The sequence below is a fragment of the Hypomesus transpacificus genome, chromosome 23 (assembly GCF_021917145.1).
Source record: "Hypomesus transpacificus isolate Combined female chromosome 23, fHypTra1, whole genome shotgun sequence".
Lineage (NCBI taxonomy): Eukaryota > Metazoa > Chordata > Actinopteri > Osmeriformes > Osmeridae > Hypomesus > Hypomesus transpacificus.
In genome coordinates this window covers 7115698-7133912 of record NC_061082.1, presented here as the reverse complement: position 1 = coordinate 7133912, position 18215 = coordinate 7115698, and the positions used below count along the sequence as shown (strand labels likewise).

General features: G+C 47.6%; 1 protein-coding gene across 1 annotated transcript; it reads left to right on the top strand.

Annotated features, from left to right (window-relative positions):
- Positions 1-1741: 1741 nt before the first annotated feature.
- Positions 1742-18057, top strand: abcb6b (ATP-binding cassette, sub-family B (MDR/TAP), member 6b). Its single transcript, XM_047047267.1, has 18 exons — positions 1742-1888; positions 2134-2353; positions 4098-4190; positions 4405-4597; positions 4795-4916; positions 5067-5176; positions 5298-5363; positions 5500-5625; positions 5776-5852; positions 5945-6008; positions 6683-6768; positions 6908-6965; positions 7220-7324; positions 14647-14821; positions 14960-15072; positions 15187-15281; positions 16605-16673; positions 17741-18057. The coding sequence occupies exons 1-18, from the start codon at positions 1835-1837 to the stop codon at positions 17832-17834; spliced, it is 1920 nt and encodes a 639-aa protein (XP_046903223.1). The 5' UTR covers positions 1742-1834; the 3' UTR covers positions 17835-18057.
- The last annotated feature ends 158 nt before the right edge of the window (positions 18058-18215 follow it).

The window sequence follows — 18215 nt, the reverse complement described above, 5'->3', positions numbered from 1 at the left end:
GTGTGGTGTGGTGTGGGATGTGTGGTGTGTGATGTGTGGTGTGGTGTGGTGTGGGATGTGTGGTGTGGTGTGGGATGTGTGGTGTGGGATGTGTGGTGTGGGATGTGTGTGTGGTGTGGGATGTGTGGTGTGTTGTGGTGTGGGATGTGTGGTGTGGTGTGGGATGTGTGTGTGGTGTGGGATGTGTGGTGTGTTGTGGTGTGGGATGTGTGGTGGTGTGGTGTGGGATGTGTGGTGTGTGGTGGTGTGGTGTGCGGTGGGGTGTGTGTGTGGTGTCTGTGGTGTGGGGTGTAATGTAAGGTGAAGTGTGTATGGTGCGAGGTATGGAGTGGTGTGTGTGAGGTGTGGAGCGGTGTGTGTGTGCGGTACAGTGTGGGGAGACCAGAGCAGTGTTAAACCCAGCAGGGGTGTGTTTTGAGGGCAGGAAGCAGAGCAGGAACATTATCAAGATGTGATGCGCAGAGCAAGATGATCTGAGCTCAGACAAAGAGTGACTGAGATGGGATAAAGTTCAGTCCTTTGTGCTGGGCTCAGACTAAGAAATACACCAATCATCTCTCCAGCGGACTGGTCCATTATTCCCTGCAGACTGGCTCCCAAGGATTAGATTGATTCCTACCACTCTTTCTTCTCACCTCTCCCTCTCCTCTAAATTGCATTTCTCCTGGTTGAGATGTATTACAAAAGGAGGGGAATCAGTGGCAGATTGAGAGAGAGAAGAGGTGTGTGTGTGTGCGTGTGTGTGTGTGTTTGTGTGTGTGTGCGTGTGTGTGCATGCGTGTGTTTGTGTGTGTCCACAGGGCATGGTAATAAGACTGAGAGTGATGAAGGAGGAGGACAATGAGATGAAGGGAGGTGAGACGTGCCAACTTGACAGACAGATCTGCCTGACTCTCAGTAACAAAGACCTGGAGTGTTAACCTGCTGAACCACAGCTGTATTATCACATGTATTAAGGCAGGACACACAGACAGAGAGACACAGAGCCCAGCAGACAGGCAGACCTGAGAAAGGAAGACACCAGGATGCTCTACAGAGACTAGTTCATCCTTAACATGAGTCCATCCATGCTCCAGGGTTATATGCCATGAGTCAATGTGGGATGTTGTGGGCCTGAGTGTAGTATTAGTCCTTCTGTGTGTGATTGTCTAATAAAAAACGAAACAATATTTGACAGCAGCATACAGGTTAACACGCGTTCATCTCCATTACACGTGACGTTGAAAGATTTCAATAAGTATACCAAATACTGTTGATTGCCGTGGTGTGTATAAGTCAATTGCATCCACACGATGGCGCAAGTGGCGCTCATATTCCACAGCCATGGCGAAGTAGATTGAAACCAAGGTATAGCATATTTTTCAAAAAATGTATTTTATAAATGTAGCTACTAAAAACACAAGTCGTTTAGAATGTCCGAAACCACAAGCTGTTTGCATTTCAGGACCCACAAGTCGTTAACATCAATAATGCCGCGAAGAATGCTTCTAAACAGGATCTGACTGTGTCTCACATGGTATTTCACATGACCGCACATGTGAAGTGTTCACTATATTGTGATCATACTATTAGCTATACCATGTGAAATAATGTTTAACTTTGTACATGTAGATTAGTAATAGAACAATAGAATCTCACTCAAGTTTTTCCATGTCCCGTGGCTTGCATCCCCCTTTGCGCGCATCAAAACGCTGACATGCAGTTTCTTTAAAGACTAAAACCGCCTAGAAAAGTCGACATGGTCCGTTGTCCATTAGCTAGTTTTGCTAGTTTAACTTGTAGGGATGAAGAACAAACAAACCAGAAGAAAACTACTAGGCAGGAGAATGATCTAATGGCTAGCAAACTTGCCAAAGGAGATGGAATCACTCTATCTATTGAGGTTAACGTATGTACCGTTATTTCATTTTTGAGAGGTCGGCTATAGTGTTGCATTTACGTAGTCATGTGAATGTAAGCCTAGGCTACATAACTTTTATTTATTTTTCAAAATAAAAAAGGCATGTCTTACATAATCAGTGAATGAGAAAAAGAGAGAGCGAGGTAATGTAGGGAATGAGAGATTGTAGGCTATAGGTTAGATCCCGAATAATTCAGTGGTCAGATCTCCATTCCTCTGAAACCTCTCCACAGCCCAGCCGAGATGATCAGCCCGAGGTCCGAGAGGGCAGGGGTATCCAGGAGAAGAGCCCATCTACGTGGCATGGCTTCAGGCAGAAGATTCGCTTTCTGGTGCCCTACCTCTGGCCCCGGGGAAGTGCCTTGCTGCAGGGGTTGGTGATGCTCTGCCTGGCCCTGCTAGCCACTGAGAGACTCATCAATGTGTTTGTACCCATCTACTCCAAGAACATAGGTGAGACTTAGAAGACCGTTCGTCTGTCTGTTTGCCCTCTTGAACAGGCCTCTTCTGCCAGTACAGTTGTATGACACCAGAAGCTCTCGTTATGTATTTGACTTGTATTATTTCAGTACTGCAAATTCAATTGTATATATGTTTACATATATATGTATATATATGGTTTAAATATATATATTTAAAAAAAATCATGGTGCTGTTGAAAGTAAGTAATGGATATACCAATGTAAATGAATGCCTGGCATACTTTTTACAACAGGGGGCAGTGTAATCCAACATGTAATGAGGATAGGTTTTAACAAAATATTTGATGAAAGGACTCAAGGTTTCAAATGATCACCTTCTGATTATATTATTTTACACACACCCACACACTTGTTTGATGTTGCACTTAAGATATGATGCTGTGTTGCACTGGTTGGGATACCTTTATTGTTTCACTATACCTCATTCCTGAGAGGCTGTTATTGTACTGTACCTTGTTATTTAGTACTGTACCTGGGAAATACAGCCCGTTTCTTAGCCTTTCTTAACCACCGAAACAAAGTATTTTCTGACAACTTTCTGTACTGATATATGCACCATATAAATGTCCCTTATAAACGTGTCTGCTAAATTAATGAAATGGAAATATCAATATACACCTAACTTCAGCCCCTCAGCAGCAAGGGGCCAGCTGGACGTGAAACCAGCCTTCACACCACTTCAGTCAACTCCCACCTCGGTTCCCCACAGCCAACAAACTATTTTGTCTCCCTCAAAGGCACCAGTGCAAAACCATCCACTCTGTCTCTCTCTGAGTGTCTGTATCTCTTCCTTACTTTCCCTCTCTCCGGTCTCCCACCCCCTCCCCCTCCTGCCACTAGCAGTAACCAGCGGTTACTGTGGAAGCTCTGGAAGCAGAGGGGAGAGGCCGAGTCGTAGCGCTCAAGGGACGTGTCTGCCGATTGGCTAGTCGACGCTCAGGAACGACACAATAACAGTTGGGCATTTGGAGCCACATGAAAGTGGAGTGGGGAGAAAAGTGTTCTTTTGTGTGGCGAGGGGCGAGGTGGAGGGGTGGGAGAGGGGCGGTTGGAGAGGTCACTCACCCTGCCAGTCACGATTAGGGGGCATTAGGGGCTTTTAGTGGAGTTAACACGGTGGTACAAGGGAGGTTTTGTCTGCGGCCCCCATCGCCCCCGTGCCAGGGCTGAAAATCAGCACCCCCATATCCCCCACTCCCCTCCTCCCCGTCACATCCCCTCTCCCGCCCAGCTGCCCCCCCCTACCAGCCACCAAAAGGCAGAAAGGGTGTCTTTTCTCTCAGGGCATTTACACTCATTGTTTCTCTCTTTCTTTCACCATTTCTTCCCGTCTGATTCTCAGCATCCATTCAAAATGGTAATGAATGTGAATGAGTGCATGTGCATGTGTGTGTGTGTCGTAAGGATAGTTTTCTGCCAGGTTGCCTTTGGCAGGATTTAGAGAGCTCTTATGTGACTTTGTCTTTGGAAGTCAACCTCAGAGATTTGAAGCTGGTATGGTACTTAGCTAGTTTAGCAGCAAGAACACTTTTTTTTTGAAGCTTGAAGTTAGTTAAAAGGTCACCACAGGCAATTCCATATCAGACAATATAGGTCTAATGGATGAATCATAAAGATTCTCATCACTTTATTATTCTCATATAAAATTCTCTTGTCTGACTTATTTAACTTGTCTTCACTTCTACTGATATTGGTGTGTGTGTGTGTTTCCTCAGTAAATGAGTTGACTTCAGGGAGCAGCTGGAGCTCATTGGCCACAACGGTGTGTGTTTACACTCTGCTGAAGTTCCTGCAGGGCGGAGGGGCAGGTAGACACACCCACTCTGACACTCTGACATCACACTGACATCAGATTGAAACGATTACACTCATATTCAATCACCAGTCCTTTTTCAACACTTCAATTTTCTCATCCTCAATCTCAACCTCTCGCCCCGACCCACACATACGCATCTGCCTACACACCCTCTCCTTTTCCCATCCCTCTCTCTCTCTCCTCCTGTCCTCCTCTGCTCCGCCCAGGCGCGTCAGGGTTCGTCAGCAACCTGCGCTCCTTCCTGTGGGTGCGGGTGCAGCAGTACACCAGCAGGGTGGTCCAGGTGCGCCTGTTTGCCCACCTGCATGGCCTGTCGCTGCGCTGGCACCTGGAGCGCCACACCGGAGACGTCCTAAGGAGCGTGGACCGCGGCACGTCCTCCATCAACAACTTGCTCAGGTGAGACGCCGCCGGCCGCCACGACGACCAGCTGGCACGCCATACCGCTGGGATTTATGTGTTTAGTTCAGTGTTTTGTGTTCAGTGCCTACAGTATGGGAACTAAAGTATTTTCTGTTCCTTCTTCCTCTCCTTCTCTGTTTCCTCTTCCCTCCTCTCCTATCTTCTGTTTTCTTCTCTCCTCTTCCCTTCTCTAGCTATATCCTTTTCAGTATCCTGCCCACCATTGCTGACATCATCATTGCCATCATCTACTTTGTTTCTTACTTCAGTGTGTGGTTTGGTCTGATCGTCCTCATCTGCATGGTGCTCTACCTCAGTGAGTAAACTGATCGCTCAAACACAACCCCCTACCAAACCCAACCAACCCGTAAGCACCCCCTAAACTCCCCTTAACCTACCCTAAACCCTGAGTGATCTCTGGCACTCTTCACTACTCATCAGACGTGTTGCGGTTGTTCTTTCACAGCCTGCACCATCTTGATCACGGAGTGGAGGACCAAGTACAGGCGCGCCATGAACACCCAGGATAACGCCGCCAAGTCCAAGGCTGTCGACTCTCTGCTCAACTTTGAGACAGTACGAAAACCTTTCAAGCACCGAAGCACTACCTCAATAAAGAGCCAATATTTTTTGGAATACAAGGGTTTGGAAAATAATGTGCAGTTTGTAACTGAGAATGTGCAACCCTTTATTCCAGGTGAAATATTACAATGCAGAGAACTATGAAGTGTGTTGCTTTGAGGAGGCTATTCTCAAGTACCAGGTACAGTAAAGGAAGACAAATGAAAATAATTCCAGTGATCTAGTTCCTTTTGACTGCTGTTTGTTCTTCATGTGTGTGTGTGTGTGTGTGTGTGTGTTTGATGTGTATGTTGGTCTGCGTGAATGTGTGTGTGTAGGAGAGTGAATGGAAGACCAATGCTTCCCTTGCCCTGCTTAACCAGACCCAGAACCTGATCATTGGCTGTGGTCTTCTGGCAGGCTCCCTGCTCTGTGCCCACCTGGTATCCCAGAAGACCTTTCAGGTACAACAAGACCCCTCCACCTGTCCTCTCACCTTCAGACTACCATCCACATGTCCTCCTTAATCCATCTTCTCTCCTATCTATCTCGAAACCCTGGCGATAGTATGCTAAAGATTGCATTATTACTGTTCAAAATTGGCTAATTATCAGGTGGGAGACTACGTCCTCTTTGGAACCTACATCATTCAGCTGTACACTCCCCTCAACTGGTTTGGGACTTATTACAGGTGAAACATGCAGCATGCTATCCCAGCAAACTCTCTGTAATGCTAATGTTTTACAGTCGGGACTGTATGTAACTGTCTGCTTCCTTCCCTAGACTGATCCAGAGTTCCTTTATTGACATGGAGAACATGTTCAAGCTCCTAACAGAGGAGAAGGAGGTGAGAGGAGGTCCTTGAGAATGTCAGGTTCCACTCAGGGTTCTTTTTCAGCTGCTGAAAAGCAACTTCATGAGTATTAAAGCTGGGGTCAGTTAGTCAACAGTCAGAGGTGTGTTACTGTAGCTGTCTTGGGTCACTGTGTGTGTGAGAGAGTGTACATGTGCACGTGTGTTATTGTGAGTGCTTGTGTGTGTGTGTGTGTGTCTGGTGCTTGTGGAAGGCCTGGCCTCTCTGTGGGAAAGCTCTCCCTGCCTCGGTCACCCTGCTCCTAGCGGAGGGCTCAGCATTCAAAGCCTCTCCAGATCCCCTTGATATGGTAATAGCCAAATGAATATAAACAAAGCCATTATTTGATGTTGAGATTTTTTTTTTTTGATTTGTCTTGGGAAGCTGTAACCGTTCTTTAGCAGGCTCTGGGACCCTACGTGGGAGGGTGGGGAGGGGAGGTGGTCATTTAGTCGAGGGAAATGTGGTGGCTGTAAGGTGGTTGTTAATATGCCTGTTGGGCTGCTCTCTGTGTAACCCCTGAGAGACCCCCGCTTCACTCTCTTCTCAGTCACAGGTTCCCAGGTACATGTCTATCTTCGTGCAAAGACACACACTCTCACTTTGTGTGTGTGTGTGTGTGTGTGTGTGTGTGTGTGTGTGTGTGTGTGTGTGTGTGTGGTGTCCAGGTGAAGGACGATGAAGACGCTGCAGAGTTGGTGCTGACCTCCGGCCAGGTGGAATTCGACAGAGTGTGTTTCGGCTACTCTGAAGGGTGGGCTAGCGTCAATGATGTCACAGCTGCTGCCATTTAGACGCGTTAACCAAAAGTCTGGTCCTGGACTTGCTCTGCTGTGTCCTCCGTGTAGAACTAGCCTGTTCTCTGAAGTGGTCTTGTATGTGTGTGTCAGCAGGAGTCTGATTCTCCATGACGTCTCCTTCACTGTTCTGCCTGGTCAGACTCTGGCTCTGGTATGTACAATACAAGCTGAAAACCCCAGGAGGTCACCGTCAAAAAAGTCCTTCACTGAAGCTTGTAAACAACATTTGTTAAATAGACTGTTTTTCTCTCACTCTTGTGCGTGCATGTGTGTGCGTGTTTATGTGTGTGCGTGCGTGTGTGTTTATGTGTGTGTGTTTATGTGTGTGTGTGTGTGTATGTTTATGTGTGTGTGTCTATGTGTGTGTGTGCGTGTGTGTTTATGTGTGTGTGTGTGTGCGTGCAGGTTGGCCAGTCAGGGTCGGGTAAAAGCACTATCCTTCGTCTGCTCTTTCGCTTCTACGACCTTCAGGCAGGAAGTATCCACATCGATGGTCAGGACATCTCTAAGGTGAGTGAGCTCACTGAGGCTAGACAGACACACACATGCACAGGCTCACCCAGAGGTGGCCCGGACAGCAGACTGAATAACAGATGTACTTCACTCTGTAAAGATAAAGATAGTAACCATGAGAGAGTGACTCTAAACTGTGTACCGTTTCAACCTCTCCCTCTCTCTCTCTCTCTCTCTCTCTCTCTCTCTCTCCCCTCTCTCTCTCTCTCGCTCTCTCTCTCTCTCTCTCTCTCTCTCTCTCTCTCTTTCTCTCTTGGATATACTAGTAAAGCCAACTATAAATATGTATTTATATGCACAGTATATGGATGTAATTACAGACAGGCCAAAGCTGTGATTGCACACATACACGCACATACACACACACACACTCATGCACAAACCCATGTGTCTACACACACACACAGAGATGAACTGGAGCAATCTGCCTCAGTGTCTCTCTCATCACCAAGTCAAGCTGCCCCATGTGAATAAAACATCCTGAAAGCCTTGTGAATAATGAATCTATAACTTGGGCAGCCAGCCACCCGCTTTTATTCTGACGTGTTGGTCCGACTCTGAACCCATTTGCACGAGCGTGGTCTCTGCGGAGCTGTGGTGAGCTCAGGACCAGGAAAGCGCCAGTCTCTCTACCCTGGGTCTTAAAGAGTATGTTTGGTGCAGTGGCGCTCGTCTCTGTACCCCCATGCTAGATGTCGTATGCTAATCCCTCTATTTCCTGTTAGCCTTCACTCATGCAGGTCGAGCTGGCCAAGCTGAAACCTCTTTTCAGTAGAGACCTAGGTGGTAGGCAGGAATGCGTTTCGTTGATTGATTTGACTTCTTTTTGACTGAATACCCATAGAGCTGCTATTGATCTTAAGGAAAGTCTTCCCTTGTTGCTGCGGCCCGGTAGTGCTGCAGCAACAGCATCTCTCCTCTGTGGCACGTTCAGGGATGTGGTGAAACTGTTGCCGTTGGACCAGGTTTCAGGGCCAGGTGGGTGGAGGGTTTTGGGCCCCGATGGTGCGGTTGCGGAGTGTGTAATAAGCTGTACTTAGTGCTTGAGGGGAAATTGTAAACATGTTGACAAACGAGTGGGGACGGTTGTTTACAGAGACACACCTGTCAGTGAGGGATTAAAGACCTGAACACCATGAGTTCTAATTACACCACAGGAAAGCGCTTTTAATTACACGAACACACACACACACACTATCTCACACAAACACCTACACACCATCTCACAAGACTCACACGCACGTTGTTTCACACGGACACACACACACACTACCTCGCACGGGCATACGCACTCACATGGACATGTTAGAGAAAGGGCTCCGTTCTCACAGGCAGATGGATGCCAGGGGTGTTGGCTTTCTAGCTCAAGATTTATGGCTTAGTTTGTAAACGGATCCATCTCTCTGTCTCCATCTCCCTGTCTCCATCCCTGAACTCGACTTGTGTGTCTGCGAGACCTAAATAGCGTTTACCCTGGAGTCGGTGATAATTGCCCTTATGTGAAGCTGTGTTTTTTTTGTTTGCGCGTGTGTGTGTTTGTGTGCTGAGTGCGTGTCAGAAAGAGGGGAAGTAAAGGATTATTTGGTGTTGGGTAGTGTTGACAGGTTTTTCAAAGGCGAGGATGACGGTTGCATGTGTGCATGTGAATATATATAGAGAGAGAAGGAAAGAAGGGGGGGGTGAGAAATAGAGAGAGGAATGAGAGTATTGCTCTATTCATAGCCTGTCCACATGTTCCAGGGGCAGAACGCTGGATTCAGCTCCCCCATAAAACCCCTGACAGTTGGACACCATCAGAGCTACAGTCCCAATCCCAGAAAGACTGAACGTCTGTCACAGGGCTGACGCCGCGGGTGAAGGGTTCCCACCATATTAAATAACAATCAATACTCTGTCTAATTGTGTCCACCGTAAGCAACCCGGAACAGGGAATTATTGTTTTCTACTCTTTGCTCCTCGGAACTCAATTTAGACCCTTGTTCCTGCCCTGGAAAAGTACTGAGTACCTGGGGAAAGTTACGGGGGGAAGGTTCCTGGGGTGATACTTACATGCATTGAGAAAATGATCTAGGATCAGTGATGCAGTGTTAATAATAGTTGTGTCTGGCCATACTAGAAAAGAAGGAAGGAAGTAAGAAGTGAAATATGGTCTTTCCTGGTTGACCACCCGGTCAACTCTGATCAAAGACACCCCCCATTTGCGGTCAAGAGGTTAGTGCTACCACTTACATTCCACTCATTACCCCAAACCTAAAGGCTAGGGGTCGAATATCCCAGCAGTGTCTTCTTATCCTGCTGTCCCTCTCTCAGTTGTCTCTGGAGAGCCGGACTTTATCCTTCTGTTTTTAGACAACAAAGGAATGAGGCTGGCATTCATCTTATCTTAGAGTGTCTTTACTGGAAGACAGAGAACAGCAGGGCCAGTCCAGGGATGAAAGGGGGCAATTTGCACGTGGAAGGTCTAAAGATGAGAGGAGAGGGAGGAGATGAGTAGAGAGGGAGGAGAGGATGAGAGGAGAGGGAAAGAGGGGAGAGGAGGAGAAGAGAAGGGAGAAAAGAGGAGTAGACGGGGGAGAAGATGAAGATTAAAGAGGAAAAGAGGGGAGAGGGTAGGACTGGGGAGAGGGAACGAGAAGAGGGAAAGAAGAGGAGGGGTGGACTGGGACTGTAGCAACACATCTGTCAGCTCCTCTGTCAGCAGCTCATTTCCCATGGAAGCCCCTCCTTCCTGGGCTGTAATGGACCGGGATGGTTGCGGCTGGCCGCGTCTCTTTGATGCCTGTCCTGTCACCTGGGGCTGGGCTCATTCTTCTACCGGTCAGTGATTCAGCCTGGCATGCTACACTGTTGACGCCTGCGAGTCTGTGTTTGGAGAGAGGAAGCTGATGTGTAACAGGACACTGCGGCCCCAGCTGTCCAGGCAGGAACACAGAGGTGAAAACAATACAGGATGAGTGAGGAGTGGCAAGACCACAGTGTTCTGTGAACATGGCTCTGGGCAAGGCCTCTTCCCAGTGTACTCCTACTGCGGAGATCACGTCCTCACCCCCAGTAAGCCCCAGTCTACAGCTCAGGTGTCTGACCAGGCAGAACCAACTAGTCTGAGCATAGTGAAGTTGGTATAGTTAGCTACATGAATGTATGTGATTGATTGGAACTTAGAAGAAGTAATTAGTATGAGTCTATTGAGGCAAAGCCTTAATGAATAAGCTGATGGTTTGGTCCACTCGTTCTCTGAGATCATCCTTCCTTCCTAACCCTCCAAAGAGGAAGAGGGGTGGGGGGGTAAAATAACTGAGGGACTGATGCCTTGTAACAAGGCCCTTAGATAAAAGGAGCGTGAAGTATTTAACATTTCATGTCAGAGAAACTCCGTGGGTCATAAAGATTTTTTTTCAAAGGCATTACAAGGGGCCTTTTGATGGTGGAGTATCAAAGTTGTTTTGCCAGTGTGCCGAAGGAGGCGGCCTGCTGAGGCTCATTGATCTAGTGAGCGGCGAGCGCCGAGGAGCCTGAGGAAAAGGGCGCAGGCAGCCAGGCTCACTAACAGCTGACGGACCACATGTTCTCCTCAGCGGCACATGTGGCAGTGCTCTCAATGCACTGCTAGGCTAGGATATGCTAAGCTAAGCTAGGCTAGGATATGCCAGGCTAAGCTAAGCTAGGCTAGGTTGGGCTACACCAACACATTCCATGACATCAATGAGGACATTTTGTCATGCTAGCCATTGTTAACAGTTCATGGCACTGCATGTCTAGCGTCTTGCAAACCTTAGGCTAGTGTGGGCTGCAGGAAGTAGTATTAGCCTGAAAACAAACATAAACCAGACCACAAAAAAAGCTGTGGGTAAACTCTGGTTGTGTTACCATGGGTTTGACAACCACAGTTTAGGAGAAAGTGTGTTTAATTAGAGGGGAATTGTGAATGGAAAAGATGATGGGGAATGTTACTACCAGTCCACAGCTGTATGTTAGTCAGACTGTAGACACTGATATGGGGTTATTATTAGGCTGACTCACTTATTTGTGTTGTTTGAATGCTGAGTCTTAATCTTCGTCATCTCCTATGTTTTTCGATCCCTTTGTGACGATGTTGTCTTATATTGCTAGCATGTGTAACATAGTGGGTGAGCAGAACTAGGACCTGAGCATGTGGTGGGTTCTCTCCGAATCCATGACTTGCCTTTGGTTCTGCAGGCCAACACCGTAGATATCGGTAGACCCACCATACTGTCAGTGATGACCTCAACCTCTATATGGAACGTGTTTCATGGAGCCTGAGGTTTGGCTCTAGTTAGGTCTTTGGACTGACTAGTGGTGGTTGTGGAGTGTGGAGTTCATATAACAGCCCTGTGAAGTGTTAAGCAGAGCAGGCTGTGAAGGTTTCGTGTAAACAAGACGTTATTCTTACATTTGGTCCAGGTTAGGCACACATGGATAGTTAGCGGCTCACAGGAGCCGGTGGGTGCCTTGTGAGTAAACGGTTGCAGCCCCAGTGCGCCAGTCACACTGCCACGCAGGGAAACTAACAGAGGAACCCAGGCATGGATAGAATTTGCTGTGGATGGAGTTTCATGTTGTCCGTATCAGAATTTCATACGTTTCCTTTCATTCATCAGACTCCGACCTTCTGTGACAAACGCACTATGAGTGGGCCGCGTCTGCTAATGTAACAAGGCAACGTTTCCAAATCAATGTCATGTTCCATCAATCTCTTGCACACCCTTTGATTCCCCCCGTCCTTCATTTCTCTCTCTCCTTCTCCTTTTCTCCCTCTTTTCTCGTCTCTACCAGCAGACGCATTTGATCTGCGGTTTCTCTGTCTGCTTCGTCCAGACCAGAACGGGATAAATACGAAAACACAATAAAAATGTAGTTAAGGGAAACTGAAAGATAACCCGCCAAGAAAGGCTTCCAGGAAATGAGAGCAGTATTGTGGTGGTTTCAGTGTGAAGTTTTGATGGATTCCAGCTCCAACTGAACCTAGAATTCATTGTGACTGTTACACTCACAGAACATCAACTTTATAATCTCTCCAGTCAGAACCTCTTTTATAAGTCATGTTTATTTGTTTATTTCTCATTCCATCTTGGAGGAAGTTGAAAGAGAGTGTAGTCATCCACTTGCACTTCACATTCTAGAATTGGGATTGCCAGACACTAAAGGACAACAGCAACGACATCCCTTCCAAAAGCACAAGATGTGATCATTGTCATCCAGAGTGATGTTGTTTCCTGAGTGTGGCGTAGCAGCAGAGTGAGCTAGGCTCACCAGATGGCCCGGTGAAGAGAAGCCGTGACTTCAGCTTTAGGCCTGTATCATATGGCAGCAGTGAGGTTCTCCCTAGTCGCTCAACCTGTGGATGCACCAAGCAGGGGGACTGTAAAAAGGTGTGGAATTGAAGAAAACCTTAAATAAAATCTACAATAAGTTTGGAAAACATATTTGCCATTTCTTTAAAAAAATTGGTTTGCATCATTGATGAGGACTTGATGAGGACTTTACTCAAATCTACTGTACTCTATTGTACTCTTCTCTGCTTTACTCTTCTCTGTTTTAGGGGATCACAGTAACATATATCACCAGCATCACTGTATTGATTTATAAATAGCTAGACTGTAATATACAGGGGGGAAACCACTTTCCTCCGGCCTCCAGGGAAATCTGTTCCCCCTGTGTTCTCAGTGTAAAAGACTAGTGTATAGATGAAACTTGTTATACATAATGATCATACTAACATACATCACCAGCATCACTGTTTTGATTCATAAATAGCCAGACTGTAATATACAGGGGGGGAAACACTTTCCTCAGACCCTCCAGGGGAATCTGTTCCCCCTGTGTTTTCTCAGTGTAAAAGACTGGTGTATAGATGAAACTTGAAACATCAGACCTGTGGAGGATTTCAGATCCTCTCTCAGGCACGCTGTCCCTGACTCACCTCTTGGAGATTCTCGGATCCGTCATCATCCACCACAACTCGACCTTGTTGGTTGTAGCTGTAATCATCGGCAGACATCTATGGCTAATGACATATTGACTGTGGGGCAGTGGTAGCTTTATTGGGTTTTCCAAATAAATACAGCTGCTCAATCAATACAGCTGATAAGAACAATGTTTTTCCTGTGTGACCCTGGCCAGGTTGAGCAGCATGCTAAAACCCATCCCTGACCTCCATCCTGGTTAGAGAGGGACACGCTAACCTCAGCTAGCCGGATCAGACTGGGAGAGTCTGGACAGCAATCAAGTGATGGAGGCCAGAACAGGGATGAATGGTTGGATTAGAGTTAGACCAATCAACACTGATGAGTCTGTTTTTTGTCGGGGTCCAGAAGACATTTTTAGGAATAGGATTCTTGTTGTCTGAAGGAAATGTTTGTTAATTTGGCTATAAATGTAATCATGGAAGTATGTGTGACTGTGAGAAGCTTGGAGCTAGAGGTATGGAACTGGAGAAATGTGTCCTTTCACCACAGAGTAATGGTGGATGAAGACTGAGAAGGAGATGAGAGACAACAACTCAGACCACATGTTTAATGGCCTATCTCAACAACCCAGGCATCTAAATTCAGATATACAAATATGAGACAATAATAGGAATAAATATCTGTGTGACTGCGTGTCTATGTGTGTGTGTCAGAGTGAGACCCTCAGCACTGTACAACACATGTCCTATATGTCCATATTCTGTTCTAGATTATGTTGCATTTGATCATTCAGTACGATATCCATTTAGGACCTCAGTCTCTCTGACTGACTGACGATGATGTCAGTCATACAAGCCAGCATAGACAGAGTGCATCTGCCCTTCTCCCAGCCCTTTTCCCAGCCCTTGAAGTCAGTTGGCGCTACCCCGTAGCGTTTGCCAACCTTTGGATCTCAGCAAGGGGGTTACCTGAGCAGCCCTCTCTACTATCCCCTCCCCAAAACAGTTCAACATGGGGAGATCACCATGCAGCCCCAATAATTGGTTATTTCAGATCTTCAGAGAAGAGGGCTCTTCCTTTACCCCCTGTGCACCTGGCTCTCCAGAACTTTTCAAAGTACAGAGATGGGAAGAGAGAGAGAAGGGGGTGGGGGGGGGGGGGGTCTGACGTGTTGATTTTTTGCTGTGAGAGAACACTAGGAACACAGCAGCAAAGTGAATGGAAAAGCTGCGTTCACTCAAGACACAGATGTACAGACTCAGTAGGGCCATATGGCATATCTGTCATAAAGGATTTGACCCTCCCCCCTGTCTACTCCCCTCCCCCCTGCCTGCTCCCCTCCCCCCTGCCTGCTCCCCTCCCCCCTGCCTGACCCCCCCCCCCCCGGTCCAGGTGAGCCAGTCGTCTCTTCGCTCCTACATCGGCGTGGTTCCTCAGGACACGGTTCTCTTCAATGACACCATCGGCAACAACATACGCTACGGACGCGTCACCGCAAGCAAACAGGAAGTGGAGGACGCGGCCCTCGCCGCTGACATCCACGACAAGATCCTGACTCTGCCTGAGGGTGAGACACCACCGTGATGAGGAGGAAGATGATGATGATGAGGAGGAGGAGGAGGAGGAGGAGGAGGATGAAGATGAAGATGAGGAGGAGGATGAGGATGATTATGATGATGACGACTGTTAACCTTGCCCCCCCCAGGCTACGAAACTCAGGTGGGGGAGAGAGGTCTGAAGCTGAGCGGGGGGGAGAAACAGAGAGTGGCGATCGCCCGCACCATCCTCAAAGACCCCCGGATCATCCTTCTGGACGAGGTGAGAGACCGGACAGGGGGCTTCTCCGGTTGTGGGTTCATTTACAGTGTTGTCTCAGGAGTTCCACGTCTTTCATTCGTCTTCACCTCCACGTTCCCCTGCCCCTCGCCGCAGGCCACCTCCGCCCTGGACACCCAGACGGAGCGCAACATCCAGGCTTCTCTGGCCACCGTGTGCTCCAACCGGACCACCATCGTGGTGGCTCACAGGTGATCCTGCCGGGCGGCCGGCCAGCATGGGAGGAGGGATGAGAGGGTTACCACTGTGTCTGTGTGGCTCTGTCTGGTGAGGGACGAGGGGTTACAGTGAGGTCATACCTTCAGAGACGCCACCTGGAGTGACAACAGTAGAGGGAGATGCATCCATGCTGATATCTCTTGTCCGACAGAAAGATCTGGGCTTGCGTGTCTGTCTCAAGGGCATTACGCCATAGAAGGTGTCAGTCTAGCTCTCTTTAGAAGCTCCAAAGCCCTGACTGATCTAGCAGATATCCATCTATTGACAGTTTTCAATAGAGCCATCTGTGGAAGGTCTGGGCCACTGATTAAATTGATTACGGCGTCCTCAAACCAATGTCTTCAAAGTGACTGTGTCCCAAAGTGGAGTTAGCTTTGAAAAGGCACGTGTCTGTATTTATTGAAGCTCATCTCCCCTGGAGCTAACATGAATACACTTACGACAGAGGTTTCTATGAAGTACGGAAAACAGACATGCAAATATTGAATTGTGCTGGGGTTGTAGGAAGTCAGACCATAGAGGTTTTACTTTCCAGTGTATGTTTTAATCAACATACAGAACTTGTAAGAGAGAGCATTAATATTTAATGGTAATTCACTCCAGTTCACATAAAAGGTGTTCCTAACAAGGAACATGTGTGTGTGCGTGTGTGTGTTTGTGTGTGTGTCTGCTAGTCATTACACAGGAATGATTATGTATTACAGCTTTTACGAGACAACTCAACACACTTGACATCCACACAGCCAACTCTTCAAGTTCCCCCTTCTGCACTCTCTCTCTCTTCTCTATCCCTTCTGTCTTTTTTCCTCTCCTCATTCTCATCACCATCCGTCTCCCACCCCCTACTTATTTCACCTCTCCTTGCTGTCTCTCTTTCTTTTAACCTTAACCCTCCTTCTCGCTTCAAGCCCCCCCTTTTCTGGTTTAATTATATCTTTGTTTCACTTCTTTCCTCCTTTCTTCCCTGTGTGTCTTCCTCCCGTCGTTCCTTTGCGTCTGAGCGTTGTAAACAGACAGGGATCAGAGCGCTCCACTTTGATCCTGCTCTGATGCTGATACTGTGGGACAACTTTGATCTGAGACAGGGCAATCAATACAGTCACCCTGCCTTGTTTCAAGATGAAGGGGACTGTGTGGTGTGTGCGTGTGTGCGCATGGCTGCATGTTTCTTTGGGTATCTGTGTGCGTCCACGCATGTGTTTGTGCATTCTGACACCACTTGAAGGGCATCCATGTGCGATAGCACCTAAATACCCTTCCATAATTCTGCCATCCATGTTTGTGTCCTATTTCAGATTGTCTACCATTGTCGGCTGTGACCAGATCCTGGTAGTGGATGAGGGCCGTATTGCAGAGAGAGGGAGGTGAGTCGGACCAGACTGAGGCAGTAAGCCCGGCAGCTCAGCCATGCCCGGGGATCCCTCACAGAGACACCCTGGTCGGCATGGGATCCAGGCGCTGGCTGGAGGGAGAGCGGGTGTCTGAGTGCTGCAGTTCTGTTATCTCCAGATCAGTAGTGACCTCAGTGTGTGTGTGTGCGTGTGTGCGTGTGTGTGTGTGTGAGAGAGAGAGAGAGAGAGAGAGAGAGAGAGGGGTGTCTGACTTGGCAGCTCCTATATCAAAGGCGGCGCGGCCCAGTGTTTGAGTGTCGTTTCCTGTGGATGAGGTAAATGGGCCAAGGCTATTAGTGAGGGAGCGGCCACCTCAGGGCAGTTAGAGAGACGACTGGGCCAGAGATGGGACTGGCTAGGGGTCTGCCTGGTCACAGGGAACACACACATCATATCTGGATGAAGACACACACCTCCAGGCCGCTGCAGGCACAGGGATGGAACCCCATACCCAGGACCATTCAACTCTGACTGACACTGTGATGTAAACACACACACAGACATTTTAACCTGAAGGGACCCCAGCTCAGGATACACACACACACACACAGAGGAAAAGAGGATTCTAGATGAGGGGGAGGTGGGTGGAAGTGGAATTTGGTGAGGGGGTAGTGCTTTCAGAAGGAAGGCATCAATTGAACTGAACCACCTTGTCCTGGGCTTGTCTGCCCCAACAGGTGTTGCGCAGCTCTTTTTACTAATTCATACTTGAAAGCCTTGAAGTTAGGGAAGTTTAGAGTGTTTGGGGCAGAGTGTCCCAGGGTCAACAGAGAGGAGAGGCGTTCCTGGTGTGATGTTCCATCTTTGGGACAGCTTGTCTCAGACCGGCTCCTGGCCTGATACAAACCCCACTTTAATGGTGTCTCAATGTCCACTCATAGCTGAGATAACTTCCACCTCGGCTATGTTTGAACATAACTAAGAGGTGGCATTGAGAAGTCTTCTACTGCCTGGGATTTGTCTTTGTGTTTAAAGGAGCTACCAATGTTAAGAACATCTCTTCCCCCCCCATCTGTCCTTCCCTCCCTCTCTCTGTGTAGACATGAGGAGCTGCTGGCCCACGGAGGGTTGTATGCAGCCATGTGGCTGAAGCAACAGAACTCAGAGACAGACACACAAACTGACCAGAGATGACCCCAGCCATGCCCTCAAGCTTCTTGTACATATCTTCAAACTGTGTTTTAAGGCACATCTCCATGTGTAAAAAGGCACAGATCCCAAATCATCACTGTGTCACTGTTTAATTTATCACAATATCGTCCAGTTCTGAAACACTTACATGGTCAACCATCATTAAAGTACGTGGCAATAAATACAAACATACCTACTGTATGTACAAAAGTTAATTTATTTCCCAATATGTACATCTGCTTACACAAGTTATGATTTAAAATACACAGAAAGCAGGATTATTTCAATCCTATTGCCATCAAACCTAATCATTCATTGAGCAGTACAAGACAAACATATTTACAGAGTAGAACATGTAATTGTTCTGGCCTATACAAAACCTTT